The sequence below is a fragment of the Ovis aries genome, chromosome 25 (assembly GCF_016772045.2).
Source record: "Ovis aries strain OAR_USU_Benz2616 breed Rambouillet chromosome 25, ARS-UI_Ramb_v3.0, whole genome shotgun sequence".
Taxonomy (NCBI): Eukaryota; Metazoa; Chordata; class Mammalia; order Artiodactyla; family Bovidae; genus Ovis; species Ovis aries.
In genome coordinates this window covers 13,637,260-13,653,101 of record NC_056078.1, presented here as the reverse complement: position 1 = coordinate 13,653,101, position 15,842 = coordinate 13,637,260, and the positions used below count along the sequence as shown (strand labels likewise).

Sequence of the window (15,842 nt, the reverse complement as noted above, 5' to 3'; positions counted from 1 at the left end):
GTAAGTTCAGACACAATCTCAGAGCAGGGCACAATAACCATTCACTCTGCTGGCATAGTCAGTCTCTGAAATGGGAACCTGGGTCAGGAAGCCCAGTATCACTTTAGTAAGGAGCTCCTTTGCTGATGGATGAGGTTGTCAAAGCGATCATACACTTGAGTCTGTATTTTTAAAAAAGAAGAATGAATAAGAATAAAACGTGTTTCATCATCTTACTCTTTCTATATGTACCTATTGGTGGCCACAGAAACAATGATTGATTACTGGTGCTGGATTCTCTGGCTGAAATAAAGTGCCTTAGTTTTTTGCTGAAAATGAGGACTGCCAATGCAAAACAAGAGCATGGACAGTGGATATTTAATTCTACTTGCAGAAATGTCTTTCAATTCTGCTCAGAATAGAAAAGTTAGAAAACAAAGACACATTCCATGTAGCAAGGGCAATACAAAGGGGTTATATAAATTTATTTTTCATATAACAACTGATTAGATTAGAAAAATTCCCATTTTCAATGTTTAATTCCATCTCTCATTTAAAAAAAATCACTAAAAGGACAAAAACCCACACAAAAATACAATCTGTATCTGTTCTATATTTACAGATAACCGGTCACTATTAAGGCACAGATTGATTAAAAACATTTATTCAAATAATCCAAATATTTTGTGCATCATATAACACTGACAACACTGTATACTGTAGTGTCATATTCCCTTCATTGCATCGAGAAAGTGAGAAAAGTAATTTCCAGTGTTTTTATTTTTTTTTTAGCCACTCTATTTAATCTAAAAGTTTAATTGGGAGAGTTTTCCCTTTGGCATAATATCAAAGCACTGTTCATAAAACCTATATCCACTCTATACTGCAAATTCATTCCATCTTCCTCCTGTTGCAAATGCACGGTGGCAAGTTGGGAAAAGACTCCAAATGACTATTTTGCGGGGACCAAGATCTCATTAAAGAAATGGTAAAATTTAAAGCGCTGTATTTTTGCACAGGAAACAAATTTGGAATTCTTACTCTCTGCTGAATGTGTGGCATGATGTGTGCATACAGCCGTATATGTCAGGGAGCTCTATGTGCTGACCTGCATCCATGTTCCCCGTGTGCAGCATAGTTCCGTCCTGTTTGCAAAGGGAACAATTTAGTTCTACATCCATAAGCAGATACAGTTCCTTTTAGGAATGGACATATCCCCTTAGTGCTATTATAATTGATAACTTTATGACAGGCCCATTACCTATGCCTTCAAGGTAACCAGTACTTTTTAAGTGAAAATTTTTCTGTGTGCAATATTTCTCTCTCGGTTTCTGTTCTTTAATGATTAGCCAAGTATTTCTTACCCCACATTTGTACGAAAGCCCCCAGTTGTTTGTATGACTCTAACACCTTCTGTGGAGGGCACTCAACAGTGGTTTATGTCCACGCAGAAGCAAGTCTTGAATACTGAACATAAATAAGTCATTACAGTACAGGTAAGTCACCACATTTCCTAATGGGGAGGTTTTCCAACAAATTCATACACTTGGAAATAATATTGCTTTGAAGAAAGAGAGGCACTTAGTGATTGTCTTCATGGATTGAAAACCCTTCATAAATCCACAAAAAGATGTCTGAAAAGACCTAGAAAACAACGTTGCCTGATTTCTGGGACTTTCACAGTATCAAGATTGTTACAATGAGTTTAGCCGCTTACAGAATAGTCTTATTTTTCCTCCTTCAGAACTCTGCTATCTTTATAAACTGTCACCCTAGATAGAGACTTAAATAAAACCTTTCCAGTCTCAAGAAACCCAAGTCTACTTCAAGCAGACTGATATGGTTTTAGGAAAGTCCTGTGACCATATGGAGCACAGCTAATGTGTACATAAGGACAGTAATGTATTTTTCCTCCTCATGGCAACAGTGCTGTCTTGTCAGATGATTATTTGTCTTTTTTAAATAAAGTGACAATCTAGGGCTCCAGTTATTGAATGCCGTCCATTCTCTACCATAAATCTCTAGTAGATATCAATTTAATCAGTTATGTACTGTATGCTTATAATATCTAAAAATAAAAGTTTGATATAAATAAGTGTCCTTTAGTGGCAGTATACTAAAAATAGCCCTTTGCCTTCAGACAACCATTAAAATCACTTTAGCAATAAAGGCAGCAGCTAAATATGATGACTGCAAAGGGTTAATATTGCAAAGTCCATTTGGTCTTTCTTTGCTCGCACCTGTTCCAGTGAACTTGGTTCATTATAAAGTATTTCTAGGATGTTGACATAAATGAACAGAACTGGTCCATAACCAAGTGGAGTCACTTAGGTTTCCCAAAGTCACAGAATACTCTGCACAAAAACTATTAAACCAGTACTATTTCAAATAAAAGTTTAACGCAGTCAGAAAAATGTGACTAAATCTGATTTGTACCAATACATCAGGTGACATAAAAATGAGAGAGAGATAATTTCCACAGGACAAGAAATTAGAAAGTGTAAAGTGCTGAAAGACCTCAATAATTATTTTAAAGCAGTACCAGAAAATTCCACTTTGATTATTAAAAAAAAAAAAAATCCCCAAATACTAAAACAAGCAAACAAAATAACTTCTGTGTTTTCTGGCATCCCAGATGTCAACTCATCCTTCATGTTAAGTAAAAAATCAGTGCATATGTTATATAGGTAAATAAAAAAGAGGATATAAAGCCCTACCCCCATATTGCAAATTCTGTCCAGTTGCCATTAGGAAAAAAAAAGTAATCTGTATGTGGCATTTGGTACGATGACATAAGAACATCTTCTCTTTTTTCTTCCTTCTTGGCACAAAGTTCAGGCGTGAATAAGATGCTTTGGTCCTGATACCAGACACCCAGAATGCTGAGGACGGTGTGCAGTGAAGGCCGTTCACAGATCTTCTGCATCCAGCTTGACAGCTGGAGGGCATATGCCTGGAGGGTACCGCTACCAGCGGCCACTGACGCTAGCAATGTCCGAGTGATACTGACGGGGTAGCCTCCCACTTGCTCCGCCTTCCAGGAAAGAGGTGCGTGTATTCGGCGGTTCAAAGAGCTTTCTTCGGTTTTTATTTAGTTCTGGAGAGAGAAACAGAGACTTATTAGGAATGCAAGGGGGAAGTTCTATAATCTTCAGGACGTGGCAGAAGAGCTCAAAAAATGGTGTTGCAGTAGGTTTGGGGGGCGGGGGGTGTCCGGTAGGTAGCAAAAGGAAAACCTTTAAGTTGACCATCAAGACATTTTTGAAATGCTCAAAATCAAAAGTCTGATATGAAAGGTAGCATGTGTAGCTGAGAGAACCAAGCATAGCAAATCATTTTACTGCAGTTTATAAACTCTCTAAGGAATATGTCATTCTCAGAACCTTTTCAAGCTCCAATATACAAAATAGTTTGACCTACCCTAAATGTCCTTTCAGAGGCAAAGGGAGGGGAACCATCAAAGTTGGCGAAAGGTATATGACAGGATGTATTACCAGTGACATAGAACATTATTACAGCTCATTAGACTCATCCATGTCAAACAAAGTGATCATTCAATTATTTAAGTCAGGCATGAAAAGAGGACCTCGTACCTAAACATGAGAATACTGAGAAAGCACACTGACGTGTTAAGCCACAGCCCGGTGGCTCCACTGACTCACGGTGCCTACACTCGAGTCAGAAAGAGTTAGTTATATGAAGAAATATATCAGTGAGAGGTTTCCTTGAATAAAAAAATCAACTTAGTAAAAACAGCAACAGTTAAGGAAATCAATACAATTGAAAACAACCAATACGTGAATCCAGATTTTTCAGGGAAAAACTAATAAGATCCTGGAATTAAGTTTTAAATAATTTAGTTTTGAACCAGAGTGCTGTTTAGTTTGTCTTTTCCTAACTTAAAATTATTAATCAGAATAGTGAACAATTGAAGCAGCCTACCTTGTATATGACTATACAATGCCCTGTCCTCCCCTCCACACACACGTTCGCAAACCCTCAAGTCAACTGACGTAATTATTACTAATGAATACATACCAGTAAACAATTATCAGACCAGAAAGCAGTGTTTCTGATAGCCACCAAATGCAAATACAGCTGACCTTTGAATACCGCAGATCTGAAGAGAGTGGGTCTACTTATAGATGGATATTTTTCAACACTAAATACTACAGTATTACAGGGTGGGTGGAAGCTGCAAAGAAACTGTGGACACAAAGGTGACTATAAGTCACATGAGGATTAACTCTCATGTGATTCAAGGGTCAAATGTATCTTCAGATTTATTCTATTTCAAATATACGGATTAAACAGTTCATATGCTTGAAGCTGCTGTCTTTCTCTAGGAGGGTGGCGAGGCACGGGAGTCACTGCCTTCAACAGTCTGCACAGTACCCAGTACTTCTTCAACCATATTCACGCACACAGCCCCATTCTAAATTCGGAGGTGACAGAAAGCTACAGCTTGCTACAGGAATGCTGGGGACGAGAACAGACTCAAGCAGGTGGCAGGGGGTCAGAGGTGGCCAGGGACAGCCATATGGCCAGACACACTCTTGTGTCCCAAGTTCTTAAAGAGGGACCAGAACCCTTAACATTTCACGCCACTGCTTTCCAAAATGTAACTGACTGTCTCATAGGGGTGATACAAGAGCGGAGACATGCCATTCCTGTGCACATTTAGGTCTCAGGGGAAAAGAGAAACAACAGTAGTTTATTACAGCCTACATTCGTTGTGGGCTATTTAACTCCTCCTTAAGGGGCAGATAGTATTACTATCCTCAATTTACAGGTAAGAAAGTTGCGTTTTACAAACAGACGAAGTAACTTGCCCACGTGGCTGTTGGTGACAAAGCTGAAACCCTGCCTGCCTGATGCAAAGGACTATGCCGCAAGCTGCTGTGATCCATCCACTGGGCAGAGACTACCTGAGGTATCAGGAGTACAAAGCTGAGAAACTGGTAGTTCCAGTATGCCAGAGAACAGAGCTTTCCTTCACAGTTTATGTCTATACCAAAATTACTTTTTAAATAGAAAAACAAAGCTTAGGAAATAAAGAAGCAAGGAAAATATTACAAGCAACAGACACATGCAGGCATGCATACAGATGGCTAGTGTCTCAAGTTCCTACAAAAACACAGTAGCAATAACATTCCTATTACATGTATCTCATTTTAAAAACAATATATAAAATTCACAATTCAAGACAGAATTGAATATATTTAAAGGCAAACTTAAGGAGAGTTAAAAATAAATGATTCCCCTTAAACACAGCCTGGAAAAGTTTTATCACCTTCAGATAGGAGACTTTCTTTGGCCTCCATTTCCTTTGGGGGCAAGAACCCATGAGTCAGGAGGACATTCATTCCCCCACTACAGAGAAGGAAAAGAAAGGAGTTAGATCAAACACTGTTTTCAGATGGGCATGGAGAATAACTGGGCCATCGAAGACAAAAAAATTTAATAGACATTGAAAACTTCATTCTGAAAAGTCACATCAACTAGATTTTTGAGAGAATAAATGATCATGAAGAATTTCAGCCATTCCCTAAAGATGTAATTTCTAACAGTACATACATAGAGATATTCCAAGTGTGAAGCAGAGAAAGAAATCTTTTCAGAGAGATTATCAAGGATCAAAGCCCTACTGAAGAGACTTTAGTTTTTTGTTTTTTAAATTAAAAAGCAAGCTCCCTCTTCTGATTTTTTTCAGTAAGCCTAAGGGATAGTTTGAGAAAATACCAACCTTTTTCTTTGAAATTCCAAGGTTCACACAATCCTGGCAGCTCTCAGGATCTTGTTGCGGATCTGAACAGAGTCACAAACTAAAAGAATAGGTCGGGAAATGTTAGATCTACCTGAGGCTGTGGTGGAAAGCCTGTCAATAGGATGCTAGACTTCCCGTCATTTAGTCCCTGTACGTTTAGTTAACCAATCACTACCATACTCAGAGAGAAATCCATGAATTTTCCAAAAATCATGCATTGGGGGGAAAAAAATTGTTTTCTCTGATCCATCTCTAGAGGAGAGAAATCTCATCTCCTCCTGTAATACTAAAATATGTGTCTTCTGGCCCAAGATTAAAAGCTAACCAAAACCTGATACTGAAAGAACAACTCAATTATAAGTTAAAAATCTACAAAAATTTTAAAAAATAATTTGAGCAAACTCTCTATCTAGCCAACCTGTGTAACCACAAGACAAATGCTAAGGCCGCCCTGCTACCCTGCGTCTATCTAGAAGTGAAGTGTCCTGAGACTTTAAATGAATGTCTTTGTTATCAGAGGAACTGAATTGGAAAAAGAAGCTTTTCAATGAAGGGTTTCTCAAAAACTTACTCCTTGCAGAGAAAATGATTTACCAGGTTCAAACAAATGCACTCACCAAAATCACCCTTAAAATAATCAAACACTTCCTGCTGTACAGAGCATTCATAACACATCTTATTCAAAGTTTCTAATTCCGTTTAAAAGCAAGAGGACCTGTGAACCCCACTGAGAGAGGCAGTCTGTAGAAGCAGGATATAACCTCAACAGAACCACACTGAAGATGATGACTAGAGAAAATATTTTTCTTAAATGAGAACTGAAAACCCCTCATGTTTTGCACCCTAATCCCCCCACCCCCCGCACCAAAACCGACCTAGAATCATCACCAATGTATTCCAGAGTAAAAGTACTGATGATCTACCTGGAATCTATGAAAACTTTTAGAGACATCTGCTTGTTGCTGGAAGCTTTACAGTTTGGAATTGGGTTGCTGCACAAAGAAACAACTTAATTTTCATTATACAGTCACAGACATTCCACAGACCTCTAGTGAAAAAGTATAGAGTTCTGAAACATACATTTCTATGGTATAAATGTGTGGCCCCACATTTAGACATGCAGCCCCACAGTATAGATATGGTGATTGAGTTAATAAAGTTCCAAGTAGCATATTAATTTCATTTTCAAATTAATAAAAGAAATATAAAAAATATATGAAGTTAATTTGGGTTCAGAAGTAGCCTTCTGAAACTTAGCTTTCAGTTAAACAAGTTGAAAGCTATTCTACTGCCACAGATAGTTAAAAAACAAGGGGGAGTACCCTACCAATGATACATATTGTTAAAATTATAGGTTATCTTCACTGTGTCTGATGATATACCATATGGAAGGACAGATCTTAGAAGTGGAAGGTGACCTGACATAATCATATACTCTAGTCTATCTTCATGAAGAAACCAAAATCAAAAGAGATCTGGAAATTCACCCAAGGGTGCATGACTTGGAGAGGCAAATCTCGGACCTCCTTATGTGAATAGTGTTCCTTCCACTATAACCAAGCTAATTTTACGAGTGAACAAGGAAAACAGTGGCCGCCCTATGGAGCTCCATCAGTGCAGCTGCTTCGGGACACAGCGGGCAAGGAGACTTCTCAAACTGTTATGTACAGAGCTCTATCCATGGAGAGGCCTACCAGGCTGCTCAGTAGCTCAGTTTCTACCCCATTTCAAGACTGTTCTGCTTATATCTGCTTCGGATATTAGGTCTGTATACAAGATTTCCTGTGGGGAGGTCGGTGGGGTTGATCTGCTTCTATAATCCAATGGAAAAGCAATCTGCTGCTAAAATAAAATGGAAAAGCACTGAGGCTTTTAATTTCATTTGATGATTTGATTAGCGAATGTTGTTTATAAAGAACTTTCACCAGTTGGATGCCACTGCTGGCCTCAAAGGCATAGCCTGCAAATTTGATGTTTTGAAAAAGCAACATAATTTTCTCATCACACCTAACATTTGGCTTCTGCCCTTGCTGTCTCTTTTTGAGAGACTGGCACACATGTAAAATTGGCATTCATGAACTTAATCAGAAAATCTTCCATAACCTTATTTTGTTGCCTCCCAAATTTCTTCCTCATATTTCCCTAAACACCTTTTTGAGGTACACTGTTATGACTCTTGGCCATTCCTTTCACATGGGAGGTACCTAGTAAACACACACAGCATCTTCTTAATACACAGAACACGCAAAAGATGAACAAAGGCAGTGGTCTGGGAGACAGACCTTCAGATTTTCCTTCATTCTGAGACTACTTTCAGGATACTACCCTCTTCTGTGACTCGCAAATTCTATTAAAACTTTGGGGAAAGTTAAAAAGCATTAAGACAAGAAATACTGCCAGGTTCCAGCTGTACCGAAGAACATTCTCTTTCTCTCTGCTGCAGTGATCTCAGCTGCTCTACAAGGACACGAGTATTTAAAGCATGACAGCCAATCCAGAATAATTACTCATGAACCCAATGATTAGCGCTTAACACAACTGCAACACAGAGATTCAAACTGCTCCTCCACCTCCATGTTCTGCAAAGGGAAATTCTGGTTAGATCTCTCAGACGAGATCTGTTTTCACAGATGACACTTGTCAAGGCAGGTTTTCAGGCAGTGCCTTGGTGAGGGAGCGGGGGTATCCTCAGCATTTGTTACATTGTTAGTGGAAAAACACTCTGAAACCACAACCACAAAGCTGCCAGGTAGGAAGCAGAACCAGCCCCACTGGCGGAGACCATGGCAGAGAGTCTTCAGGTTCTAAGATATAAACAACAGGTATATTCACCTGAGATGGCAAGCAGCATTTTCCTCCTGGCACCAAAAGTCGTAATTCCCAGCTCCTTCAGGTCCTGATCTGTGAGAGTAAGGAATGTCTGAAGATCGATCTGTGGGTGAACAAGTAAATCGATGGTCAATATAGTAATAGTTCTTCCTCAGTACAAGTTCAACTAACTGCTATACTTATTATGCTCTGCCTGCTTCCAAAGAACAATGGTGCTGTTACAAACACCTAAGGGACAACAGTTAAGTCACAAAGGTGGTCAAATGAAACTGATGATTCTAGCAGAAGACTTTGTATACTTAGTCTTACTGCAACAAACTTAGGTCTTAGCATCCTGGAAGCCAAAGCAAAAAGGGAAAAAGAAATGGCACAGTTTTCCATAACCTGATAAAGAATATATACCCGTCCAGAAGAGAGAAAATACTTATTAGTTTTAGATTCTGACTCAGGTAAGTATATCTCCATTAAAAGGGACTGAATAATACCATATAGCGTATCTCTAATTGTGCTCTACATAAAAATGAGAGCAGAATTCACAGTGTAATTCAGACCCATGATTCCCTCGGCTCAGTCCAGCTGACCATCTCTGAGAGTGGCATATATGAAGTATTCCAAGAGACGGTATAATTGTACTTCCTGGCATCAGCAAAAATATGTGGAGGGAACCACCCCAATAATCCCATCCTGCCTTGAAAACCACTGGAGGGACAGAAAGGCAATGGGCTCTGAAGCCAGAGAGGCCTGGGTTCAAGTTCTGAATCTGTAATTACTAGTTGTGGACACTCAGGGTTGATGATACCTCACAGGGTTGTTCAGGGCATTAAACATGATCCTAGATATAATGTAGTGTGCTCACCAAAGGGGTAAAATAGTCGGCAGCTATGGTTAGCAATAATGTATTCAGACACATCATCTGTGAAAGTTGCTAATCTTCATCCTGCTTACAATATATTAAATCTCACACAGTTACTTAATGGGGATTCCTGTTCCAAGTCTTATCTGTATATAAGAAAATATCCTATATGAAGAGAACAGTACCAAATTTCAACACAGCTGAAAATAGTAAAATATACTTTTTATTCAAATTATATAGCAATTAATTTGAAATTTTCTGTTTTGATTTTGAAGGTTACATCCAGATCTTGAAAATCCCTTTCACTTATCATTTGTAACAGGTCTGGAGATACTTTTTTTTTTCTCCCCCCTCCCCAGCAATTCTATCTAGTGGAGACTATTACAGGGATCCTCAAACTCTTTTTAAAGGGCCAGAGAATAACTAGTTTAGGCTCACCGGGCCAATATTGTCTCTGTTGCAAGTACTCAAACTCTGCTGATTTAGCTCAAGAGCAATCATGGGCAATATGAGGTAACTGAGTTGGTATGGCTGTGTTCCAACAAAATTTTATTTACAAAATTAGGCAGCAGGTCTGCAGGTTGCGGTTTGCCAGTATGACTTTATATTTTCATGTTTTCTTCCTTTTTGAAGTAACTAGATAACAAGCGCCCATATTAAATTAATTTCTGTGCATCTTCATATAGGAAATACAGATTTAAAACATACCCAGGATATCACTGAATAGCATCTAGTTACTTATTTCTAAAACCTTATGTGCATGAACAAGTTAAAACTCCTCAGCTATGAGCTTCTCAATTAGCCACCTGCATCGAACCAGCAAGACTAAGTAAATAAATGTAGTTCTTTAGTGCACAGATGATGAACGTGTTATTCAACTTAGAAAATCTTTGGTTAAATGAATACTACTTTAGAAAAAAGGAAACAAAATAGTTGTCCTAAAGTCCAAAATACACATGAAAACATTTTTGGGGGTGTGAAAAGAACAAAAAAGTTCAGCAATTAAACTTAAATTATGGACAATACATTAAATTTATGCTACAAAGTGCCTAATAAAAATCATAGATTCTTTATTGACTAATGCATGTACTCTGGAATTACTGGCATGTACTCTTCTCATGAAGTAAAGCCAACTAGCATGAAACTTGGATAATATCAGGATTTGGAAAACAGATAAATTTAGAGAACTATTCTCTGAATAGTTTCTGGTGCCTTGATAATATGACAACATGATTAGAAAGAACCATGCGTAGGGGGTCTTCTCCTTACGCCAGTGCATCACGGCCATGGCTGATTCAGAAGACATCTTAGTTCTGTCTCAGTTCAGACAAAACCCAAACAGTAAATTAATAAGTTAACATGTATAAAAAGCACATTATATTCTATGAGAACAATCTTCAGTAATATAATTAGGATGGTGTCAAAAAATAACTATGACGCTGTTAACTTTTAAGTGCCGCAAATAAAGATAACAACGATGAAAGAATAAAATCTTCTTAAATACAGAGTTGCTGCCAACCTTCAGGAAAGTATGAATCAAAAGTTAATGTGAATCACAACACTCATTAGATCTTTTAGCTAAAACTGGTGAAGGGTGGCTATGTGTGTTTTTGCAAGCACAATTTCCTGTATTTCTGCTATCCTGTGTTTACTGTTGCACTAAATAAATAAGAAACGACCATTTTCCTGGCAAAAACAAGCTATGAGACTTGAATAAATGCTCAGTGGAAGCACTGTGATAGGTCAATGAGTGGTTTCCTTCTAGAAGTCATCATATATACAACCAAGGCAAAGACACCTGGGAAAATAAATACTGACTGACCTCTTGTTGCTGGAAGACGTCTGTGTATTTGCCCAGGCCCAGTTTGCTGAAGAGCTCAGGGAGGTCAGAGCCTTTGAAAGAGCTGTTCAGGTTACAGCCATTGCTTCCTGTCAGCGAGGAAATGCAGTCCATGTAATTGCTACTGCTGAGATAGTGCTCCGCTGAAAGGCAGAGGAGAGACAGGCTTGAAGTGGAAATGCCCAGAGAGAACATGGTTTAATTAAAAGTTTTAATCACTCAAATATTTCAGATTCATTGTTTTGGGCTGAATAGAGCAGTTGCTACAGAAACACAGCAAATCCTTTACTGAAACATTGGCTTTTCATTAAGGAAATGCTGGTTATTGCTTTCAGGGAGGCTCTTGCCATTTAAAATGGTACACCTGGGAGACAGCAATTCAGCAACAATGTCTCTGTAGTTAATAATCATTAATCATATTCTCCCTCAGCATTCAGAAACATTTGCTCTTTATAATTGATTTGATGTGAATTAAATGAGGAATTGGAAGGAAGATCCCTAGGACACAATAAAGGTAAGGAAAGTTACAGGCTCCTCTTGCATGGAGGCTGGGCCTCTGTATCCACACTTGTGCTTTCCTGTGGTCAAAGAAATTATGTGATATTACCACATATAAGTCCATTTCCCTCCAACATAACTGGGCAGTGAGTTTATGAAATAGTGCTCCAAAATGAAGAGGAACATGTGAAATGAAAAGAATGATGCTGGAGTTCCGGCGTTTAACTTACAATAGAAACATATCCATCTCTTAGGGGAAATTCTAAGACAGCCATGTTCAGCTTTGCCTGGATTCTCCTCCTGATCTGGTGGGTAAAGATTTCTCCATATTGTCTGTGATTCTCAGTCCCAATGGCATGCACAGCTGGGTGACAGGCTAGTGAGCCGTACCAAGTACTTGACCAGATAACCACACACCGTTCAAGAGCAGCTCTGGAGAATCTAGCAGAGCTGTGCTCGATTCCGGTAGGAATCAACACCCTAATCGACAATGAACTTTCCTCCCTTTGGGAATTCTACCAAAGACGCCACTTTGGCAGGGATTCCCAGAGAGATGAGGGCAGAGGACACTCACCGAGCTAATAAGATCCATCTAGTCTCCTCTAGCACCAATGCATTCACCAAATCTAAGAACGCTGTTCTGTATGGCCACTGATCACTTTCTCTGGTTGTTTTCATCTCCTGGTTCAGAAGTCCTAGATAGGTCTCAAGGGGAAGGAATCTCTTCATAAGATTTCTCTTTTGAAAACAGATGTTTTATCTCTTTGGGGAAGAATGTGTAGGGGAAAGGATCTAAGACCAAAGTGAAGAGGCCCTGAGCCCTGGAACACTTCACCAGTTGAAGGTAAGACCCCAGAATCACCGAAAAGATTGAGGAGTGATGACCAGTGAGCTTCTGGTTCAAAGGTGACACAAAGCAGAGTACGATGACCGCACTGGAGTGACCCCTGGACGTGACAAAATGGAAGCAGTCTGGGTGGCCATGCCACTTGCTGTCCAAGTGATAAATTTACTTTCTTTAAGGAGAAAAAAAGCAACCTAAATGTCCACCAACAGAGGAGTGGATAAAGAAAATGTGGTCCATATATGCGATGGAATATTACTCAGCCATGAAAAGGAACAAAATTGGTTCATATATAAAGATATTGATGGACCTAGACACTATCATATTGAGTGAAGTAAGTCAGAAGAACAAATATCATATATACTACTGCATATATGTGGAAACTAAAACAATGGTACAGATGATCTTATTTGCAAAACAGAGATGGAGACACAGGTGTAGAGAAGAAATGTACGGACATGGAGGAAGGAGTGGAGGGTGATGAGACGACCTGGGAGACTGGGACTGACATACATCCAGTACTGACACTGTGTATAAAACAGATAATGAGAGTCCACGGTACAGCTCAGCAAACTGCTCAGTGCTCTGTGGCGACCTGAACTAGAGGAAACTCCCCGCAAGAGGAAATGTATGTATACGTATCACTGATTCACTGTGCTCTACAGTAGAAACTAACACAAGACTGTAAAGCAACTGAACTCCAACAAAAATTTTTAAACACAAGAATTACAGTGGAACAACTGGTATAACAGGGATTCCCAGAGAAAACCTATATATTGGTGACTTTGAAAAGGGTGTCAAGAAAATTACCTAAGACTTTTTTGATCAGTACAGTTCAGTTCAGTCGCTCAGTCATGTCCGACTCTTTGCGACCCCATGAATTGCAGCACGCCAGGCCTCCCTGTCCATCACCATCTCCCGGAGTTCACTCAGACTCACGTCCATCGAGTCCGTGATGCCATCCAGCCATCTCATCCTCTGTCATCCCCTTCTCCTCCTGCCCCCAATCCCTCCCAGCATCAGAGTCTTTTCCAATAAGTCAACTCTTCGCATGAGGTGGCCAAAGTACTGGAGCTTCAGCTTTAGCATCATTCCTTCCAAAGAAATCCCAGGGTTGCTCTCCTTCAGAATGGACTGGTTGGATCTCCTTGCAGTCCAAGGGACTCTCAAGAGTCTTCTCCAACACCACAGTTCAAAAGCATCAGTTCTTCAGCGCTCAGCCTTCTTCACAGTCCAACTCTCACATCCATACATGACCACAGGAAAAAACATAGCCTTAACTAGATGGACCTTAGTCGGCAAAGTAATGTCTCTGCTTTTGAATATACTATCTAGGTTGGTCATAACTTTTCTTCCAAGGAGTAAGCATCTTTTAATTTCATGGCTGCTGTCACCATCTGCAGTGATTCTGGAGCCCAAAAAAATAAAGTCTGACACTGTTTCTACTGTTTCCCCATCTATTTCCCATGAAGTGATGGGACCAGATGCCATGATCTTCGTTTTCTGAATGTTGAGCTTTAAGCCAACTTTTTCACTCTCCTCTTTCACTTTCATCAAGAGGCTTTTAGTTCCTCTTCACTTTCTGCCATAAGGGTGGTGTCATCTGCATATCTGAGGTTATTGAGATTTCTCCCGGCAACCTTGATTTTAGCTTGTGTTTCTTCCAGTCCAACGTTTCTCATAATGTACTCTGCATATAAGTTAAATAAGCAGGGTGACAATAGACAGCCTTGACATACTCCTTTTCCTATTTGGAACCAGTCTGTTGTTCTGTATCCAGTTCTAACTGTTGCTTCCTGACCTGCATACAGATTTCTCAAGAGGCAGGTTAGGTAGTCTGGTATTCCCATCTCTTGAAGAATTTTCTACAGTTTATTGTGATCCACACAGTCAAAGGCTTTGGCATAGTCAATAAAGCAGAAATACATGTTTTTCTGGAACTCTTGCTTTTTCGATGACCCAGCGGATGTTGGCAATTTGATCTCTGGTTCCTCTGCCTTTTCTAAAACCAGCTTGAACATCAGGGAGTTCACGGTTCACGTATTGCTGAAGCCTGGCTTGGAGAATTTTGAGCATTACTTTACTAGCATGTGAGATGAGTGCAACTGTGTGGTAGTTTGAGCATTCTTTGGCATTGCCTTTCTTTGGGATTGGAATGAAAACTGACCTTTTCCAGTCCTGTGGCCACTGCTGAGTTTTCCAAATTTGCTAGCATATTAGCCATTGGCAACTTGTAGCTATTGAGCACCTGGAATCTGCCAGTGGAAATTTAAAAATTTTCTGTAAATGTGAAATAATACACCATATTTTAAAGACTTAGTACAAAAATGACATCTTAAAAAGCAGGGAACTAAAATGGATGGGATTGGGTGAATTTAATTCAGATGACCATTATATCTACTATTCTGGGCAAGAATCCTTAGAAGAAAGGGAGTAGCCATCATAGTCAACAAAAGAGTTGGAAACACAGTACTTGGGTGCAATCTCAAAAATGACAGAATGATCTCAGTTCATTTCCAAGGCACACTATTCAGCATCACAGTAATCCAAGCCTATGCCCAACCACAGATGCCAAGAAGCTGAAGTTGACCAGTTCTATGAAGACCTACAAGATCTTCCAGAAGTAACAGCAAAAATAAATGTCCTTTTCATCACAGGGGACTAGAATGCAAAAGTAGGAAGTCAGGAGATACCCGGAACAACAGCAAGTTTGGCCTTGGTGTACAAAATGAAGCAGGGCAAGGGCTAACAGTTCTGTCAAGAGAATGCACTGGTCATAGCAAACAGCAATTTCCAACAACCCAAGAGATGACTCTACACATGGACATCACCAGATGGACATCACATGGACATCATCAGCCTGACTATGTTCTTTGCAGCGAGATATGGAGAAGCTCTATACAGTCAGCATAAACAAGACTTGGATCTGACTGTGGCTCAGAGCATGAGCTCCTTATTGCAAAATTCAGGCTTCAATTGAAGAAAGTGGGGAAAATGACTAAGGCATTCAGGTATGCTGCTAAGTCACTTCAATCGTGTCCGACTCTGTACGACCCCATAGATGGCAGCCCATCAGGCTCCCCATCCCTGGGATTCTCCAGGCAAGAACACTGGAGTAGGTTGCCATTTCCTTCTTCAATGCATGAAAGTGAAAAGTGAAAGTGAAGTTGCTTAGTCGTTTCTGACTCTTAGCAACCCCATGGACTGCAGCCTACCAGGCTCCTCCATCCAT

The 15,842-nt window shown here is 39.7% G+C and overlaps 1 protein-coding gene across 14 annotated transcripts in view; it reads right to left on the bottom strand.

Annotated features, from left to right (window-relative positions):
• Nucleotides 1-431: 431 nt before the first annotated feature.
• The window catches only part of BICC1 (BicC family RNA binding protein 1), a 397,066-nt gene continuing 381,655 nt past the window's right edge, over nt 432-15,842 (bottom strand). For 9 of the 14 annotated variants that reach the window (XM_060406437.1, XM_060406436.1, XM_060406439.1 and 6 more), the window contains 3 exons: nt 11,251-11,411; nt 8,579-8,678; nt 432-3,076 (listed from right to left, as the gene is read on the bottom strand). In XM_060406437.1, coding sequence (XP_060262420.1) covers nt 2,946-3,076; nt 8,579-8,678; nt 11,251-11,411 — 392 coding nt within the window. In that variant the 3' untranslated portion in view covers nt 432-2,945. Of the gene's footprint in view, nt 3,077-5,726; nt 5,805-8,578; nt 8,679-11,250; nt 11,412-15,842 lie in introns of those variants that run through there. The other 5 variants (XM_012105078.5, XM_060406435.1, XM_060406443.1 and 2 more) reach the window with 1 other exon arrangement.